General features: G+C 47.6%; 1 protein-coding gene across 2 annotated transcripts in view; it reads right to left on the reverse strand.

The window, feature by feature from the left end:
* Positions 1-6,496, reverse strand: part of RBM19 (RNA binding motif protein 19) — a 149,023-nt gene extending 142,527 nt beyond the window's left edge. For both annotated transcript variants that reach the window (XM_037816979.1, XM_037816980.1), the window contains exons 1-5: positions 6,360-6,496; positions 2,550-2,732; positions 872-991; positions 625-663; positions 110-305 (exon numbers count right to left, since the gene is read on the reverse strand). In XM_037816979.1, coding sequence (XP_037672907.1) covers positions 110-305; positions 625-663; positions 872-991; positions 2,550-2,732; positions 6,360-6,395 — 574 coding nt within the window. In that variant the 5' untranslated portion in view covers positions 6,396-6,496. The remainder of the gene's footprint in view (positions 1-109; positions 306-624; positions 664-871; positions 992-2,549; positions 2,733-6,359) is intronic.
* Between the last annotated feature and the right edge of the window lie 12,068 nt (positions 6,497-18,564).

Consider the following 18,564-nt stretch of genomic DNA (forward strand, 5'->3'; position numbering starts at 1 on the left):
GACAGTCGGGAGTGGGTCCTGTCTCCCAACACCCGGCCTGAATGGGCTGTGCACACGTGGTGGTGTGCACCCTGCACGTGAGCACACACATGGGCACAGACGCCATTACCTTCCAAGTCCTCCCCGGCTCCCTCCTCCTTCTCACTCTCCTGCCCTGAGTCAGAGTCGAAGTTCAGGTAGTCGGAGGCCGGCTTGCTCTTCCCCTTTGGGGGCTCGGTGGCCAGGGTGTCGTTGGCCCATGTGGCTGCCTGTGTCCGCCTCTGGTGAACTGACAGGAACTCCTGGAACTCGCTGTCTTCCTTCAGCTGGGGGCACGGAACCGAGGCAGGAGGGCAGCAGGGGAAGGAGGGAGAAGAGGCAGAGAAGCTCAGGGGGGGCGCCTTCTTGGAGGGGAAAAGCACCTTCTAAGCTCCTTTCTCCCAACCCCTGAGGACCTCTAGTGTCAGCTGGGTCCTGAGGAGGGCAGAGGGGACCCTCCACCACACAGGAAGGGTCTAGAAGCTACAGAGCACAGCCAGGGTAGCCAAGAGGCATGGCTGCCTCTGCCTGGGCTGGCCTCCACCCTCTCCAGCCTGCCCCTGCCCTCCGGGGGCTGCCCTGTCTGGGTCAGCAGGGCAGACTCACCTTCTCTAGGTCACCTGCTCCCTTTTTCTTCTTGTCTTCCTGAAAACAGAGAGTAGAGATGGTGAGGGCCACACAGGTGAGGGGAAAGAGGAGGCAGAGCCACACTGCCCAGGGAGAGCCCACCTTCAGGAACTGTCTGAGAGGGGAGAGGTGTTCTCAGATCGTTCCTGCTTCACTGCCCTTCCTTCCCAAAACAGTAGCCCCTCTGCTGAGGCTGGCAGTGGGGCCGGAGAGATCGTCTACGTACTTTCTTAGTTTCTTTGGAAACAGAGTCTTGTGAAGGTTGTGTGGGCTGGCTGGGCTTCTGGGCATGTTTGCTCCAGGCTCGGGGCTTTGTTGGGTCCCCAAATGACTTGCAGAACTCCACCTGCATGGGAAGGAGACAGCGGTGATCACACCTGCTACTGCGCAGCCACCACTTCAGCTGAGTTAGCTGAAGCACTTCATTTATCCTCCCGTGACCTTGGCTTTCTCCTCCTTAAAGTCGTTGTAACCGTAGAGGTAACATTTACTGAGGATTATGTGTGCCAGGCACTGTCTTCTGTGCTTTGCACATGCTGATTCGCTAAGCCTCACAGCAATGGGAGAGAGGAACTGTGATGAGGACACTGAAGCATAGAGAAGCCACATCAGGCCCCAGGCCACTCAAGTAGTGGTGACAGGGTAGGGGCTTGGAACACATGAGTCTGACTCTGGAGCCTGAGTTCTTAACCACTTATGTCATAGGGTGGGTGTGAGGGTGAAATGAGAGGACACCGGCAACGTGCTCAGCCAGAGGCCAACAAAGATGGAGTAAATGGCTGTCACTGTTATTCTAATGGCTGCGAGGCTGCTCACCTGGCCCCAGAGAACAACGCTAGGGAGAAAGAGGGGGTGAAATCTGCCTCCAGGCCACAGGTGGGGGTTGTGTATTAAGCCTGAGCTGCCACCACTCTCCAGCCACGGACGCTCCAATGCTCCCTGGAGATGGCTGCTGCAAGCACTGGCCCTGCTGGGACACCCACGGTTGGTGCCCATGCCCCACGCCAACTCCAAAGCCACAGTCATGGTGGGGACACGGTTCAGCCAACCACAGCCGGAGCAAGAGGGGTTGCTATGTTGTTCCACCCCGATTTGTACAGAGTTTCAAAATAGTTTTGTAGTTTCTGTAATAATGACAAGCTCATTATACAAAATTCAAATACAAAAAAGTACAATGAAAGTTAAAAAAAAAATTCCTATCCTTCAGAAAGGAATTATTATTTTGGTGGCAAGCCCTTCACATGTCCCTCTCCATACACATATGCACACAGATTGAGAGACATGACTGTGTAAATGGGCTCACACCATGTCTACCTCTCCATGATCTGCTTTGTCTTCTCAACAATGCATTATGGATGTTTTGCCGAGTCATTAAATACACATGAGGGACATGGGTGGGACCTCCTCCTCCAAGAAGCTTTCCTGACCCCTCCCCTGGCTGGGTTAGAGGCCTCTTCTGTTTTCCCAGACCCTGGTGCTTCCCCCATCACAGCCTGCTTATGTGTCTACCCCCTGCCCAGCAGACTGCTGGTGCCATGAGGACAGGGGCCAGGTGTATCGTGTTTTCTCTGCCCACTCGATGCTGGCTGAATGGTGAATGAGCAGATGATGTAGACCAGTGAGTCTTAAAGTGTGGTCTTTTCACCAATAGCATCACCTGTGATGTTGTTAGAAATGGAAATTCCTGAGCCCCACTCCTACATACTGAATCTCTGAGGATGGCCCCAGGAAACTGCTTTAACCAGCTCTCCAGGAGAGTCTTATGCACGAAGTCTGTGAACCACTGACATACACCAAAGAAGTTGTAGCCTCAAAAAGGATAGTCTTTTGGACCCAAGTATGCAGCTCGAGATCAAGTGGCATCACTTTCAACAAGGAGACAGGGCTGAAACTTGCACACTCACTGTGATCCGAGACGTGTCGATAAAGCTCTTGTTGAAATGGTTCAGTGCTGTTTGGGCCTCTTCCTCAGACTTGAAGCCGATAAAGCCAAACTTCCGGAACTTGCCATCTTTGGTGAACTTTAGGCTGCAGTCTGTCAGCGTGCCGAAGGCGGTAAACAGCTGCCTGAAACGTTCCTCCTTTATCTAGGACAGAAGAGGTGGCCATGAGGAAGGAGTGGGGGAGTCCCAGAACAAGGAGACAAAATGGGCTGAAAACCTGAGGCTGTGGGATTCCCCACGGGCAACCTGAGAGGAGGAGGTATGTCAGACCTCATTCAAGCTCAGGAGCACGCAGTTACTATCTGTGTGGCCTTGAGCAGGTCCCTTACACCTGTGAATATGTTACCCTGTATGACAAAAGGGATTTTCATGTGACTAAGGATCCTGAGAAGTACAGATTCACCTGGGTTATGCGGGCTGCGGGTGGGTCACAGTAATCATGCATCCTTATAAGAGGGAGGTGGGAGAGGAAGAGTCAGGAAAGGTGATGTCACAACAGAAGGGGAGAGAGAGTTTTGAAGACGCCACAATGCTGGCTTTGAAGATGGAGGATGTGGCCAAGAGCCAAGGAATACAGGGTACTTCTAGAAGCTGCAAAAGGCAAGGAAACAGATTCTCCCCTAGGGCCTCCAAAAGGAATGCAGCCCTGCCAACACCTTGATTTTAGAACTCCTGACCTCTGGAACTGAAAATAATGTTTGTAATGTTTTAGCCACTAAATTTGTGGTAATTTGTTACAGCAGCAATAGGTGGCTTAAACACTAATATTATTATTCAGTCAAGGAACCCTAACTGGCTCCTGGCTCCCTACCATCCTCACTCCTACCAGGTTACCCACAACTCAGTGGGTTTTCTAAGCAGATAATGGGAGATTTGTGTCTGTGTGTGTGTGTGCAGTAGTGGGGGTGAAGGCACACTCAGGGCCCCACAAACAGCACTAATAAGTTTAAAAACGCAGGAAGCTAGAGGTTTTGGCAGTTCAGTAAGAAGGAAAAAGACATTTTCAGAGGCAGGTTCTTTATACTCGTGATCTCATTAAAATCTCGTGATTGCTCTAGGAGTTAGAACTTATTATCCACATTTTATAGAGAAGGAAACGGAGCTCATAAAGGCTAAATGACATGCTCAAGGTCCATATAATACGGGTTTGTGACTTGGCTCAAATATATAAAAAGCAGTGAATTCATCTCCCCATTACCTGGGAGACACCACACTCAAGTCTGACCATACCACTCCTTTGTTCAGAACCTTTTGGCGACTCTCCAACACCAAAAGGTCAAGTGTAGGCATCTAATGCCGAACACCAGAACTTCTGTGAGCTGGCCCTGGCCCACCGCTTCAGCCCCATCTCTTGCTACCTCCTGGTCTTGGACTCTTCTCTCCCGCAACACCAAACTCCTTGCAGCCTTCTCTGCTTCTCACCTCTGAGATTTTACAACTGTCATCCTCTCTGGGCTCTGGATAACTATTCCCCACCCTCAATTCAATCTTCTCTTCCTTCAGGAAGCCATTAGATTCCTCAGATTGTGTCAGGCAATCAACCCCCTCTGTGCTCCTACAGCACCCAGTTCATACTTGATCCCTGTCTCCTCCACCAGACTGAAAGCTCCATAAAAGAGGGGACTGAGTCTTGTCCACCTCTAGCTACAATGCCAGCAACATAGCAAATACTACTAAATGTTTGTCAGTAGGAAAAAATTTAAAATAGGTGAATACAGTCATATGGAAAGAGGCAGTTCCATGTACTGGTCAAGAATGCAAATTCTAGAATCAGATTGCCTAATTCAATCCCTGCTCTGCAAATTTTCAGCCATGTGTGATCGAAGGCAAATTACTTAACTTCACTGTACCTTAGTTTCTGCACCTTTAAAATGGACCTAACAGATCAGACACCCAGGGAAGTGAATCTCCCTGGCAACGTGGAATATGACTCCCAGGGAGGAATGTAGACCTGGCACCGTGGGACGGAGAACATCTTCTTGACCAAAAGGGGGATGTGAAAGGAAATGAAATAAGCTTCAGTGGCAGAGAGATTCCAAAAGGAGCCGAGAGGTCACTCTGGTGGGCACTCTTATGCACACTTTAGACAACCCTTTTTAGGTTCTAAAGAATTGGGGTAGCTGGTGGTGGATACCTGAAACTATCAAACTACAACCCAGAACCCATGAATCTCGAAGACAGTTGTATAAAAATGTAGCTTATGAGGGGTGACAATGGGATTGGGAAAGCCATAAGGACCAAACACCACTTTGTCTCGTTTATGGATGGATGTGTAGAAAAGTAGGGGAAGGAAACAAACAGACAAAGGTACCCAGTGTTCTTTTTTACTTCAATTGCTCTTTTTCACTCTAATTATTATTCTTGTTATTTTTGTGTGTGTGCTAATGAAGGTGTCAGGGATTGATTTAGGTGATGAATATACAACTATGTAATGGTACTGTAAACAATCGAAAGTACAATTTGTTTTGTATGACTGCGTGGTATGTGAATATATCTCAATAAAATGATGATTAAAAAAAAAAATAAATAAAATAAAATGGACCTAACAATAGAGCTTACCTCACTGAGATATGGGGATGATAAAATGAGTTACTCTGAAGTACACTGAACAGTACCTGGCACATTGTAAGCTCTCAAAGTGTTAGCTACCACTATTATTATTTTAAATATTAATTCTTTCATTCAGCAGACAAGACAAGCAATGGTAAGAGATTCAGCCACACTGAGAAGCGCAGTTGGGAGGGGAAAGAAGGACAGCAATGTTCAAATCCTCATCCAATAAAGTAAGATATCAAGAATCTGTCTAAAGCTGACAGATGGATAACAGAATTTTTAAAAGTATATTATATGAAATTACTAGTGTAAATGATGGAAGAATTAAAAACAATATAACAGACTGGGAGCATATTATTTGGACATACAGAGATGCCTATGAAGAACTCTAAAAAAAAAAAAACCCAGTAAAGACAGTTTACTCCTAGAGGGAGGCAGAGGGTAAGATGAGCAAAAGACTTTGCTTCTCATTTTATACAGGACTGCATTGTTTGTATTTTAAAATCATGTATAAATCCACCCACCTCTGGGGCCAAGAGAAATGAAAAGGAAAAAAATCCACAACAATAAACCAGAAATTGCGTTGCATTCTCACTCTTTTTAAGGACAGGGATTCCCAAGGAGTCAAGATTACAGAAGACCTTTCATACAATCCAAATGGCACATTTTGTATTTGGGGGGATTAACTTAATGACCATCCATCATGTAGGGTGAGCCCATCCAACCAAAAATAGCTATAATGAAACAGGTAATGATGATCCACTCGGGAACAATGCATCCAATCACTTGATAACGCAAACATTTGTCCATATGTTATGTATCGGGCATGTTCTTACTGAATGCTTACCATGTGCCAGGTTCTGTATTGGGCTCGAGGGAAACACGAATATGACTGGGTCCCCTCCGACTCTTCCACTCCCCCACCCCAGCCTTAGTGGCTTTAAGTCCTTTGTATCCCATTTACTTTTCTTAAATTATTCCTACCAGACGTAAAGTTAACGCGCCCATCAAAAAACAGGAGTGGGAATTAGAACTTAGTCACTATCCCTTTCTCCCTGTGGCCAAATCGGGATAATCCAAGGACCTTCCCCTTCGGAGTGGAGAATTCTGCCCGCGGTCCTGCCCTACAGCGAGAGCCCTCCAATTCTCCTCAACCATCTCCTCTCCAGCTCCCGCTGGTCCCATTTTCAGATTCCCAAATCCAGCCTCTGCACTCACCCCATTTGGGAGGTTCTTCACGATCAGTCGCGACATGGCGAACGGTCCCCACTGCACTGATTCCGGCACGACAGCGGCTTAAACCAACAAAGTACACGCTTCCGCACTGGGCGCCGCCATCTTGGCGAGCCGGAATTAAGTCACGTGGCTCTGACCTAGGCCCGCCCTATCCGGAAGTAGGCGTGACTAAACCTGAGCGCCCGAAGGAAGTCACTCCCCAAAGGGCGTGTCTGAGCGCTCGCGTTTTGCGCAAGCGTGGGGTGGCGCCAATCGGCGGCTGTTGCCGTGGCAGCGGGGAACGCTGCTTGCTGTGCGTGGCTGCTTCTGCGTGTTCTAGGGCTCTGTCGACTAGGGCATCTTTTACTCGCCCCTTCCCTATTTTGAGTCCTAAAACTCCTGAGAATGCGGGCAGGATTAGGGATTCTTGCTTACCTTCTAGAGTCCCCCCCATTTCCTCTCCTGAATGACGCACTACCTTACCGTTTTCCTCACCCACACACTGCGCCTCAGTTGCAATGAGGTATTTCTTTTTTTTCCCCAGGCCTTTGCATTTTCTTCCACTTAAAAGGCAACTCCCATCTTTTTATTTATTTGTTTTTGTAACATCTTTACTGAGATACAATTTCTATACCACACGATTCGTCCTTCTGAAGTACACAATTCAGTGCTTTTTAGTATGTTTTCGGTTGTGCAACCATCACCACAATCAATGTTAGAATATTTTCATCACCCTCATAAGAAACCCTATACCCTTTATCCATCACCGCTGAGTTCCTCATCCTTCCTCTTCCCCCTTCCCTCTCCCCAGCACTAAGCAACCACTAATCTACTCTCTGTCTATAGACTTGTTTCTGAACATTTCATATAAATGGAATCATACAATATTTTGTCTTTTGTGTCTGGCTTCTTTCACTTAGCACCATGTTTTCAAGATTAATCCATGTTGTAGCAGTTATCAGTATTTCATTCCTTTTCATGGCCAAACTATATTCCGTTGTGTGGATATACCACCTTTTGTTTATTCATTCATCAGTTGACGGACATTTGGGGTGCTTTCATTGTTTGGCTTTATGAATAATGCTTCTGTAGGCACTTGTGTACAAGTTTTTGTATAGACATATGTTTTCACTTCTCTTGGTTACACACCTAGGAGCGGAATCGGTGGCTCATATGGTAACCTTATGTTTAATCTTTTGAGGAACTGTCAAACTGTTCTCCAAAGTGGCTGCACCATTTTGCATTCCCCCCAGCAGTGTATGAGAGTTCCATTTCCCTACATCCCCACCTACATTTGTTATTTTCCGTTTTTTAAATTATAATCATCCCAGTGGGTGTGAAATGATATCTCACTGTGGTTTTGATTTGCAATTCCCTGATGGCTAATGATGTTGAGCAGCTTTTCATGTGCTTTGGACTTTGTATGTCTCTTTGGAAACCCCCTTATTCCTCCTTTAAGATCAGCTGAAATGTAGTGTCCTGAACAGATCTCTCCCTCACTGAGACCCCAAAGCAGGGAGCTCATGCCTCTGCCGTAGGATACAGCTAAAGAAACTGCTTCTAGGAACACACCCTGCTGACTCAGAGAGGTACAGAGGTAGGGTGCCTGATTTCTCCATGTTGCATTGCCAAAGGGTACCCCATCGGATTCATCTTTGCAAGATCTTGCAATAGGCACTTGGAAGAAACAGATAATAGGAGTCCATTGACCACTGATTGTAGGTTAGGGTCTGTCAATTCAAGGAAATCCTATACAGTTGTTAAAAAGAGCTGTCTATGTTCTGTCAGCAGGAAATGAGGGCACACTCAGATTTAATTGAAGAGACTCTAAGGAAGGGACTATTACAGAGCTGTGGGCAAGAATAAGAGAATCAACAGAGGATGGTGAGGTGTCCAGGGGCCAGTAACCTTGGGGAGCTGTTGCCACCTCTAGTCCTGAAGGGACACGGGGGGCGCACAGGAAGGGCAGGTACCATGGAAAGAAGTGCATCCTACAGGAGCTGGGGCTGTAGAGAGCCACACAGAGTTGAATGTAGGCAGGGGATACATACCCCATTCTCTCTCCCCCGCCCTCGCATTCCTGCTGGAGCCTCTCATTGGCTGAACCAACAGAAGCTGTAGGCAGGGAGGGAGCAGGGTCCAAAAGACAGGAGACGGACAAATGGAGAGTCACCAGCACATGGGACAGTCTCTGAACTACATTGGTAAATGGTAACAGAGTATACTAAACAACGTGTGATGTATACTACCACCTGGGTAAAAAAAGGGGTGTGGGGGGGGTTAATTCATAATATTCTTAAATAAGCAAAGATGATCTTGGAAGGTACACAAGGAAGTGGTAGTGGTGGTTGCCTCTGGGTAGGGGAGGCAAAGGGTGGGCATCCAGGTGCAGGAAGATGTCCTTTTCGTTATCTAACTTTTTGTAATGTCTGAACTTTTCATCATTCAAATGTTATCTATTATTTTTAATAAATAAAAAAGTTATCAAATATACATGACATACTTTAGACATGACCATCTGTGTGAGGCACAAGGTTTATTTTAAAAGGAGTTCTTTCATTTGTCTTTGTGTGAGAGAAGTTGCCCCAATCAAAATGACATCACATTTGTGGGGCACCTGTGAGACTGTGCAGAAGCTCGCTCAAGTACAAAAGGGTTTGCTTTCCTTTTCCTTTCCTGTGGTAGTTAACTTGATTGCTTCTCTCCATAAATTCTTTAATTGGTTTAATAAAACACACAAACTGTGAAATAATATATGCATGACATATGGATGTGGATACGTGTATCCATGTTACGTATGGATACTAGTATACACAAACATAAGGGAAAGTCAACAAGAATACATATTAATTGTGGTCAGCTCTGCAAGAGGAGATTAAAGGGGCAAAAGGTTGGGGGGGACTAATCCTTTTTTATGTAATGATTTTAAGTCAGGGTTGGGGCAATCTTTTACTTAAAAGGCCACAGAGTAAGTATTTCAGGCCTTGGGGGCCATAAGATTTCACTTGCAACTACTGAACTCTGCCAATACAACACAAAAGCAGCCATAGACAATACGTGTTCCAATAAAACTTTATTTGCGGCTACTCAACTCTGCCATGACAACAGAAAAGCAGCCATAGACAATACGTTTTCCAATAAAACTTTATTTTCAAAAATAAGCAGCTGGCCCCTGGGCTGTAGTTTTTAAGTGATAAGATTATGGGATGTATGGGTTTCCTAGGGCTGCCATAAAGCACCCCAAACTTGGTGGCTTAAAATGAGATATTCATTCTCTCTCAGTTCTGGTGGCCAGAAATATGAAATCCTTCTTCTGAGGTCTCTAGGGGAGAGACTCTTCTCTGGCCTCGTCCTGCTTCAGGTGCTCCTTGGCTGGTGGCTGTGTCACTCCGCTCTCTGCCTCTGCCTTCCCACAGCCGTCTCCCCTCTCATGTCTCAGTCAAATCTGCCTTTGTCATATAAGAACACCCATCACTGGGTCTGGGGCCCAGCTTACGTCCAAGACGACCTCATCTTGAGATCCTTAATTACATCTCTAAAGACCTTTTTTCCAAATAAGATCATATGCATAAATTCTGGGGATTAGGTCGTGGACATATTTTGGGGAGGGGGTGGAAGGGCCCACTGTTCAACATGCCACAGGGGGTTTGCCTGCTTTCTATTAGATGACTGTGTATCAAATTCTATCTATCTTTTCCATGTCGAACATCTATTCATTTAACACACACACAGAATTGTATTTTAAAATCACATACACTCACAAAACTAAAAATGTACACCCACGCACGGGGAAGGTGACTTAGGGGTTGCTGTGTTTCAAAGTCATCTGTTTATTTCATAGGCATTTATTGATATGGATGAAGGTGCTCTTTATAAATGACAGTCGAGGGTGTGTTTTCTGCACCCCATGCCCCTGTGGAGAGGGCTTTATGAGCCAGCTCTGTGACATTCCCCTTTTATGAGAGGGCAATGGTAGGTTGCTCAGCCAGTCTGGTTTCATGTTCTTTTATTTTATTATTTTCATGAACTGCCTTTATTAAAGTGTGTAGCTAAATGTAGCCTTCCCTAAAGAAATTCGCAAATCAGAAAGACTTTCAAAGGTATTAAAAGAAAATGGAATGCCCTTTACTAATCTCCACGTCCCAGCCCAGGGTCCCCAAATGTGGTCGCCACATGTCTGGGGGAAGCTGAGGACCCCCACGTGTTTCCTGAGCAGCCGTGTTATAACACTATTGTCACCCTCCTGCCCTCCTGCCTCCCCGTTTTGTCTCCTTCTTCCTTTTCTCTCCCAGCAAATATAATCCGGGGGCACCTGGACCCCACCAGACTGGTTTCTGGGATTATATCAGGTACACACACACAAAAAAAACACCGAAAACCAGGCAGGTCTAAGCCCACTCCACCCACAGCAGTTTCAGACTGCAACGGGGGCCATCAGAAGCTGTGTCCTGCCCCAGAGGGAGTGGACTTCTCAGCCAGGGAAAGGCCGAGAGGAGAGGACACTGAACTCCTGCCTGCCTTCCCCGTGTCAGGCCCTCCCTGTCTTGATGGATGGTGCTGACGTCCATGCAGCCACTCTGGCCAGAAACCCAGGGTTGTCCCTGAGTCCACTCCCTGCTCAGCCCCTTGTCGGACATGTCAGCAGGCCCCATCAGCCCCACTTCCTACATAGTGGCCAAGAGCCGCCACTTTCCCCCACCTCTACCACCATCGCCTGGGCCCGAGCACCCAGTGCCCGAGCACCCAGTGTCTGAGCAGTCTCCTGTCGGCCTTTGTCAGTGCCTGCCTTTCTCGGCTGGAGGCCCTTTCCTCCATCTTCCAAGCCAGCAGTGTGGCATCTTCACATCTCTCTCTCTGACCCTCCATGTCCCTTGTCCCATCATCTTCTCTGTCTGGCCTCTGCCTCCCTCTTGTAAAGATGCTGTGCTTACATCAGGCTCACCTGGATAATCCAGGAGAACCCCTCATCTCAAAGTCTTTAACTAAATCCCATCTGCAAAGTCCCTTTTGCCATTTAAGGCAATATAGTCCCAAGTTTCTGGGAATTAAGTTGTGGGCATTTGGCTGGGCGGGGGGTCATTATTTGGCCCGTGAGATCCATCACCCCACACTTACGTTATTCCAAAAGCTTCCTCACTGGTGTCCTTGTTTTTGACCTCTGCCCCTTCAGTCTCTACTCCACATGACAGCCAGAAGGATCCTGTTACAACCTGAGACAGTCCTGTCCCTCTACTACCTAAGCCTTCCAGTGACTCCCCGGTCACTCAGGGCAAAAGCAGAAGGTCTTGGTACGTCACTTTGCTTCAGCCGTCCGGGCCCCCAAGCTGGTTCTCAACCCCCCCACCCCACCCCCATCAGGGCCATCCTGCCTCAGGGCCTTTGCACTGCCATGACCCCTGCCCGGAAGGCCCTATACCCTGTCTGCCTAACTCCCCACTTCCCTTCCCTTAAGTCTCTGCTCAAAGTTCACCTTACCAGAGAGGCCTTCCCTGTCACCTGTCTCAGTCAGGACCCTCCAGAGAAACAAGACTAATAAAGCAGATTTATTTTCAGAAATCGGCTCACATGATTGTGGAGGCTGCCGAGTCTGAAATCTGCAGGGCAGGCCAGCGGACTAGGAACTCGGAGTTGACGTGGAATTCAGCCTTGAAGCAGAATTCCTTCTTCCCTGGGAAGCCTCAGTTTTTGCTCTGCTTTCAACCAATTGGATGAAGCCCACACACGTTATGGAGGGTCATCTCCTTTACTCAAGGTCAACCGATTAAAGATGGCAATCACATCTACAGAATACCTTCATGACAATAGCTAGGCCCGAGTCTGACCAACAAATAGGCACCAGAACCTAGACAGGTTGACACACAAAATTAACCATCCCACTCCCCTCTTTGAAATAACCACCCCAACCCCATCCCACCACACCTTTCCCTCCTGCTCTGGACTGTGCCTTATTTTTTTCCTTGCATTTATCACCACCTGGCATCTTCTGTTTTTACGTGCCTATCGTTTGTCTCCCCCTGACTACAATGCATGAGGTTGTGTTTGATTTACTCATGCCCTGGCCCAGGACCTGACCTGCACAAAGGATGCAGGACTTGCAGTCTGAATTTCTTTTTTGAGCCTCCATCATTTAGTGGGTGACCATGGCCGCCACACGAGAGGGCTTTAGAGGGGTGGAGGAGAAGGGAGAGCTCCCTGCTTGGCGGGAAATGGGGCAGAGGGAGGACAGCTATGGCAGGAGGTGAGAGGGTAGAATTCAGCTTAATTCATGGGGAGAGGGGATGGGGAGAATGACCCTACCTTGGCCCCCACCCCTTCTGGGCAGAATTCAGAAATACTGGGGTGGACTTTTACAACTGTTTCTGTCAGATATGCTCACCCATGTGGGAAACACAACAGCACGTTGATATTCATCGTGGCATCGCTTGTAATAACAGAAGACGGGCAATAGCCTGTATGTCCATCCATGGGAAACTGGTAAAACAATGGGTAAGATAGTGTATAGGTGTTAAAAAGAAAAGGCAATGCCCAGATCTTGGCTTTTAATACCAGTCTCTAATAAAAGGAACCAGGGCTCCTTGGAAAAACGGCTGATTCTAGGGGCTGGGGCAGGGACCACACAAAACGGACCTGGAGCATCTTGCAGTGCAAGAAAGTAAGGAAGTGCTCAAAGAGCAAAATGACAGGGTGAGTCGAAAGGACAGGGGAGCCAACGGAAAGAGCTGCCGATGGCCAAAGCCGGCACAATTTGAGCAACAAAATAAATAACCTGGTACTGGATTGTAATCCAAAGTATAAAATAACTAGACATGAGTCCCTACTGATATAAATAAAGGATTGAATAAATAAATGAATGGGGGAAACTAGACACCTCTCCTGTGTGGGAGGATGCCAAGTAATTTACGTAGCTGCTTCATCCTCAAGGAGGGGGAGCCTAATTCTCAACTCCTTCAGTGTGGGCTTTGCACAGCCCCTTCCTCCCAAAGAGGACAGTACGGGAAGAGGGAGAACGAGGTGCTTTACAGTGGAGAGCCCTGATAAACACGGCCTCAGCCAGGGAATCAAGGCCAACATCAGCAGGCATAAGCTGAGAGCACGGCTTGGATGCTTCATGGGATGTGGTGAGAAGGGGGCTTCACCTCCAGGGTCCTCCCACCCAAATCCCACAACCCCAGTCTAATGCTAGAGGGCCATTCTGCAACATACCCAACCACACTGCTGAAAACTGTCAAGGTCCTCGATGGCAAGGAACGTCTGAGAAATTGCTACAGCCACGAGGAGCCTACGGAGATGTGATGACAGCACATCCAAGATGGGATCCTGGAACAGGGAAAGACATGAGGTAAAAATCTAGGAAATCTGAATAAATTGTGGATTTTAGTTAATAATGAATCAATATCGGTCCATTCGTTGTGACTAACAGACCATATAAATGTTAATAAGAGGGGAAAGTGGGGACAGGGTGGGGTGGGGGGACTGGAATTCTCCTAATAGTCTTGCACCTGTTCTGTAAACTGTCAACTATTCTAAAATAAAAAAGTTTATTGAACGTTAAAAAAAAAGTTGAAAATGAAAAATAAAAAATATGCAGCTCTGTATTTTTAGACATGGAATAATTGCCAAGTATATTATGAAAGAAAAAAATAAGGTGCAGAAATATGCTAACTTTGGTGAATACGAAACCTTTTGTGGGTACATTCTGCCTCTTCCCCCATTCAGTGTGTATCTGACACACAACCACAGGACATTCCCCAAATTCAGGAAATCTAACATTGATATAAGACTTTTATCTAATAGTCCGTATTCAAGCTTCAGCAAATGTCCCAATAATCAATTCTTTTCTTAATCCATGATTATTCAGTCTCAGTTGACACATGGCAATCACTTTTCACATTCCTTTAGACTCCTTTAATCTATAAGATTTCCACAGTCTCTTTGTCTCTCGTGACCTTGATGCATTTGAAGGCTACAGGCCGGTTGTTTTACACGATGTCTCTCCATTTGGGTTAGCCTGATGGATCTTAATGATTGTATTTGGATAATGCACCTTCCAGGGCAGCAATCCCACAGAAGTGACACGGTGCCCTTCACCAAGCCTCGTATTAGGAAGGACAGATGTCAACTCATCCTGATACTGGTGGCAGTAACTTCCATCACTTGGTTGGGGTGGTGTCTGCCAGGCCCCTCCTTGGCACCCTTTGTCATTAGCAGGTCATCTATGGGTTTGGGTTTTTTTGTTTGTTTGTTTGTTTTGTTCTGTCTTTACAAATTTTGCCTGGGTACAGAAAGGCTGAGAGAGAGTCAATTTTAGTCTTAGGGCAACCATCTTCCCTTCCATTGACATACAGGGAAACTGAGGCTCAGAGAGAAAGAGACATTGGCTCAAGATCACACAGTCAAGACCAAGGCAGGTGTGAGCTGGCCTTTTTCCTCCCTCCCCGTGGTCACCCCTGAGGGTCAGGGCGTAGGGGTTCCTGGGGATCGCTGCCCTGGGCTGTCACCACCTGACACTATCAGTGTGGCCCCGTTCACTATCTATTGCCCCAGGAGCCCCTGGGAGGAGCAGTCCCTGTTCCCAGGCACCTGCAGAGGAGACCAGAGGGATCCAGGTGGCCAGAGTAACCTGAGACAGGTCACCAGGTGTGCACCAGCCTCCACCATACCTGCACGGGGATCGGGTGGCTCACCCACGGCAGGTGGCAGCTGAGCCTTGGCCCAGATAGGCCCTGCTGGGGGCTGAAACACTGGGGATGGCGGGGATGGGGGCATCCTTCCTGCTTTAGACAGTGAACCATAAACACTCACCTGGAAACCCAGCAGAGAGCACAAACCATTCATCCAACAGACTATGGCTGGGGATAAAGCTTCTCTCATTCTAAGAAGACAAGCTGGTGGGGGTCTTCTCCCCAGCTCTGGAGTTTCCAAACTCCAGTGCCTACTGAATCCAGGCTAGCTACGGTGCTCACAGGGGACCACAGCAAGATGATTTGGGGGTGGGAGGGGGGGAAAACTTCCTGTTCTTCTTGTTTTTTTTTTTTTTGCACCTGTGCTGCAAGGCGGACACCTCCTTCTCACATACAGAGAATAATCCAGGCCTGCTTTGAAAAGAGCAGTCATTTCCTGACTTTGAGGTCCTATGAAGTCCAGCCATGCTCTGGCCACATTGGCTGCCTTCTGGTTCTCAAATGTGCAGACCTCATGTCCACCTCAGGGCCTTTGCACATGTCGAGCTCTTCCTTCAACCCTTCATCAGACCAAGTCCAGCTCATCCCTCAGCTCAATGTCTCGTCCTCAGAGAGGGCACCCCAATCTGTGTGAGGGCCACCTTGAATCATGACAGGGATCCCTGGGAAGAGCACAGGCATAGGAGGGGGTGCCAGTTGGGATATATCATGTCCCCCCAAAAGCCAAATTCTTTAATGCAATCTTGTTGGAGCAGATGTATTAGTGTTGATTAGGTTGGAATCTTTTGATTGTTTCCATGAAGATGTGACTCTATCAACTGTGGGTGAAACGTTTGATTAAATTATTTCCATGGAGATATGGACCCCACCCATTCAGGGTGGTTCTTGATTTAATCACTGGAGTCCTATAAAAGAGCTCACAGACAGAAGGAGCTCAAAGCAGCTGAGAGGGACATTGTGGAGAGAAGCTAAGAGCTGACACTGATGCTGACACTTGGAGATGCTTGGAGACGTTTGGAGACGTTAGCCCAAAGTTTGCTCCAGAGAAGCTAAGAGAGGACCCCATTGCTTAGATGCACAGGAGCTGAAGAAGTTAAAGAGAGACACAGAGACATTTTGGAGAAAGCCATTTTGAAATGTAACCAGGGAGCAAAGGAACAGCAGACGCCAGCCACGTGCCTTCCCAGCTAAGAGAGGTTTTCCGGAAGCCATTGGCCATTCTCCAGTGAAGGTATCATCTTCCTGATGCCTTAGTTTGGACACTTTCATGGCCTCAGAAATGTAAATTTGTAACTTAATAAATCCTCTTAATAAAAGCCAATCCATTTCTGGTATTTTGAATAATGGCAGCATTAGCAAACCAAAACAGAGGGAAAGAGAACCGGGTTCAGGTCCCAACTCCTACACTTCCTACTCTGCAAACCAGTCTCCCTCTCTGATAAAATAGGACCCGTAACATCCACCTTCCAAGGCAGTAATGAGGATTAGAGATAATATATTCACACTGCCCAGCATGGTGTAGATTAGATGACAACAAATATATTTTGATGTGCCAGGCACTGGCTGAGCTTAGATGGACTTGCTCATTTAAAACTCACAATAACCCAGTGATGTTGATACAACTATTAGCCCCATTTTACAGATGGGGACAACAAAGCACAGCCAGGACGTATTGGGCAAGAGCTCAGAGGTCCCACTCTTCCACCGCCCAGCAGACAAGCTGCTCATGGAGTGGCCTGAGTCAGCTCGCTGCCTCCTCACTGCGTTGGCTTTTCTCCCTAGTGCTCTTATGAAATGCCAGTCATGTCCCACAGCCCTCTGTCCCCCCTTCCCTTTTCCTTATTGTGCAAGAAGCATCTCTGCTGGTCTGATCTTCATCCTGCACAGTTAGAAAAGCTGCCTGCAATTCTACAGTTTGGCCAGAAGGCAGAGCCAGAGGATCATGTCTAAGTCTATATAGGGAGGCAAAAGGGCAAAGAAAACATTTGTGAAGCCAACTGGGCAGAGCTGGAAGTTTCGAGGGTGCTGCCCACAGGCCTGTCCAGTCCCCAGGAACAAGCACCTAACGTGGTCTGGCACACAACAGATGGAACTTATTCTTGACGATGTCTATTAGGGAAACAGAATCCTGTCTTCTTGCTAGCAGGACCCTACCCAATGAATATGTATGTGTGTGTGGATTCGAACCCAGAGGAAGTTAGAAAAGCCAGAGGGGCCTCGATGCAAGGAAATCTGGCCAAGAGGCAGGCAGGGACACTGCTGGTCAGGGTCTTGCAGGGACAGGCCACTGAGGTTTTGAAGCCACTTTGAGGGAGGGACAATCTGCAGAGCTATGGGTGGAGGAGTGCCAAGGAACCCAGGGACCTCAAAGCGGGAGCCTGTGGCAGGCAGAAGAATGGCCCCCAAAAGACATCAGGGTAACCCCAGAACATGAGGATGCACTTTAAATGGTAAAAGAGACCACTGATGATATGATTAAATTAAGGATTTTGTGATGGAGAGATCATCCCAAATTATCCTGGTGGACCCCATGCCATCACACATCCTTAAAAGAGAGAGACACGGGGGATTTTACCAACACAGACAAGAGAGTGACGTGAAGGTGGAGCAGAGAGAGACTGGAAGATGCCAGCCTCGAAGTGGAGTGAGGCAGCCACAAGCCAAGGACAGCTGGCAGCCACCAGAGCTGGAGGAGGCAAGGAAGGATTTTCCCCTAGAGCCTCCAGAGGGGGCACGGACCTATCAACACCTTGATTTTGACTCAGTGCCACCAGTTCCAGACTCCGGGACCCCAGAATGATATGAGAATAAATTTGTGTTAAGTCACAGATTTGTGGTAAGTTGTTTTAGCAGGCACAGGAGACTAATACAAAGCCATTTATCACCCCAGGACCAAAGGGTAGGAGGATAGTGGGTTTGGGGGTCTACTTAGAGAGGAGCTGTGGGCATGGAGACTTCGGCACTGTGGGAACCATGTCCGGGCGTGGGTGGGGGCAGCTCTGTCTCTTCCCCCACCCTCTGATCACCTGCTGGTGACTTCCATTGGCTAAACCTACTAGGAAAGCAGAGGGGAAGGGAGCCCTGGGAGATGTCATCCTTATTGGTCCATATATATGGGTGCCATGAGGTCCATATGAGTCCATGGGGGTCATATGGGTGTAAGTGGTCCATATGGGATCCATGAGGTACATATGAGTCCAGGAGGTCCATACAGGGTGCAAACAATCCATACTGGTGGGGACACACACCCGGATTGTAACGAGCACACCTATTCTGTGCCCAGCCCCACAGCCATAAAACGTGTGTGGAAACAGCCAGGAGCTCCCATTACCCAGAGCAGCCCTATATTTGGGGGGATTTTCTTCTCTTCAACAATTGCAACTTATGCGCACCACAATGTGGTTTAAATGTGGTGCTTGTGGAATACTTTCCTGAAAATGCATAGATTGGAAAAAAAAGAATTGTCAGATTGTGAATGTCCTGATTTTTGGAAAACACAATTTTGTGAGTCATGGGTCTTACCCCCG

This window comes from Choloepus didactylus, chromosome 23 (genome assembly GCF_015220235.1).
Source record: "Choloepus didactylus isolate mChoDid1 chromosome 23, mChoDid1.pri, whole genome shotgun sequence".
In the NCBI taxonomy this organism is placed as follows: Eukaryota; Metazoa; Chordata; class Mammalia; order Pilosa; family Megalonychidae; genus Choloepus; species Choloepus didactylus.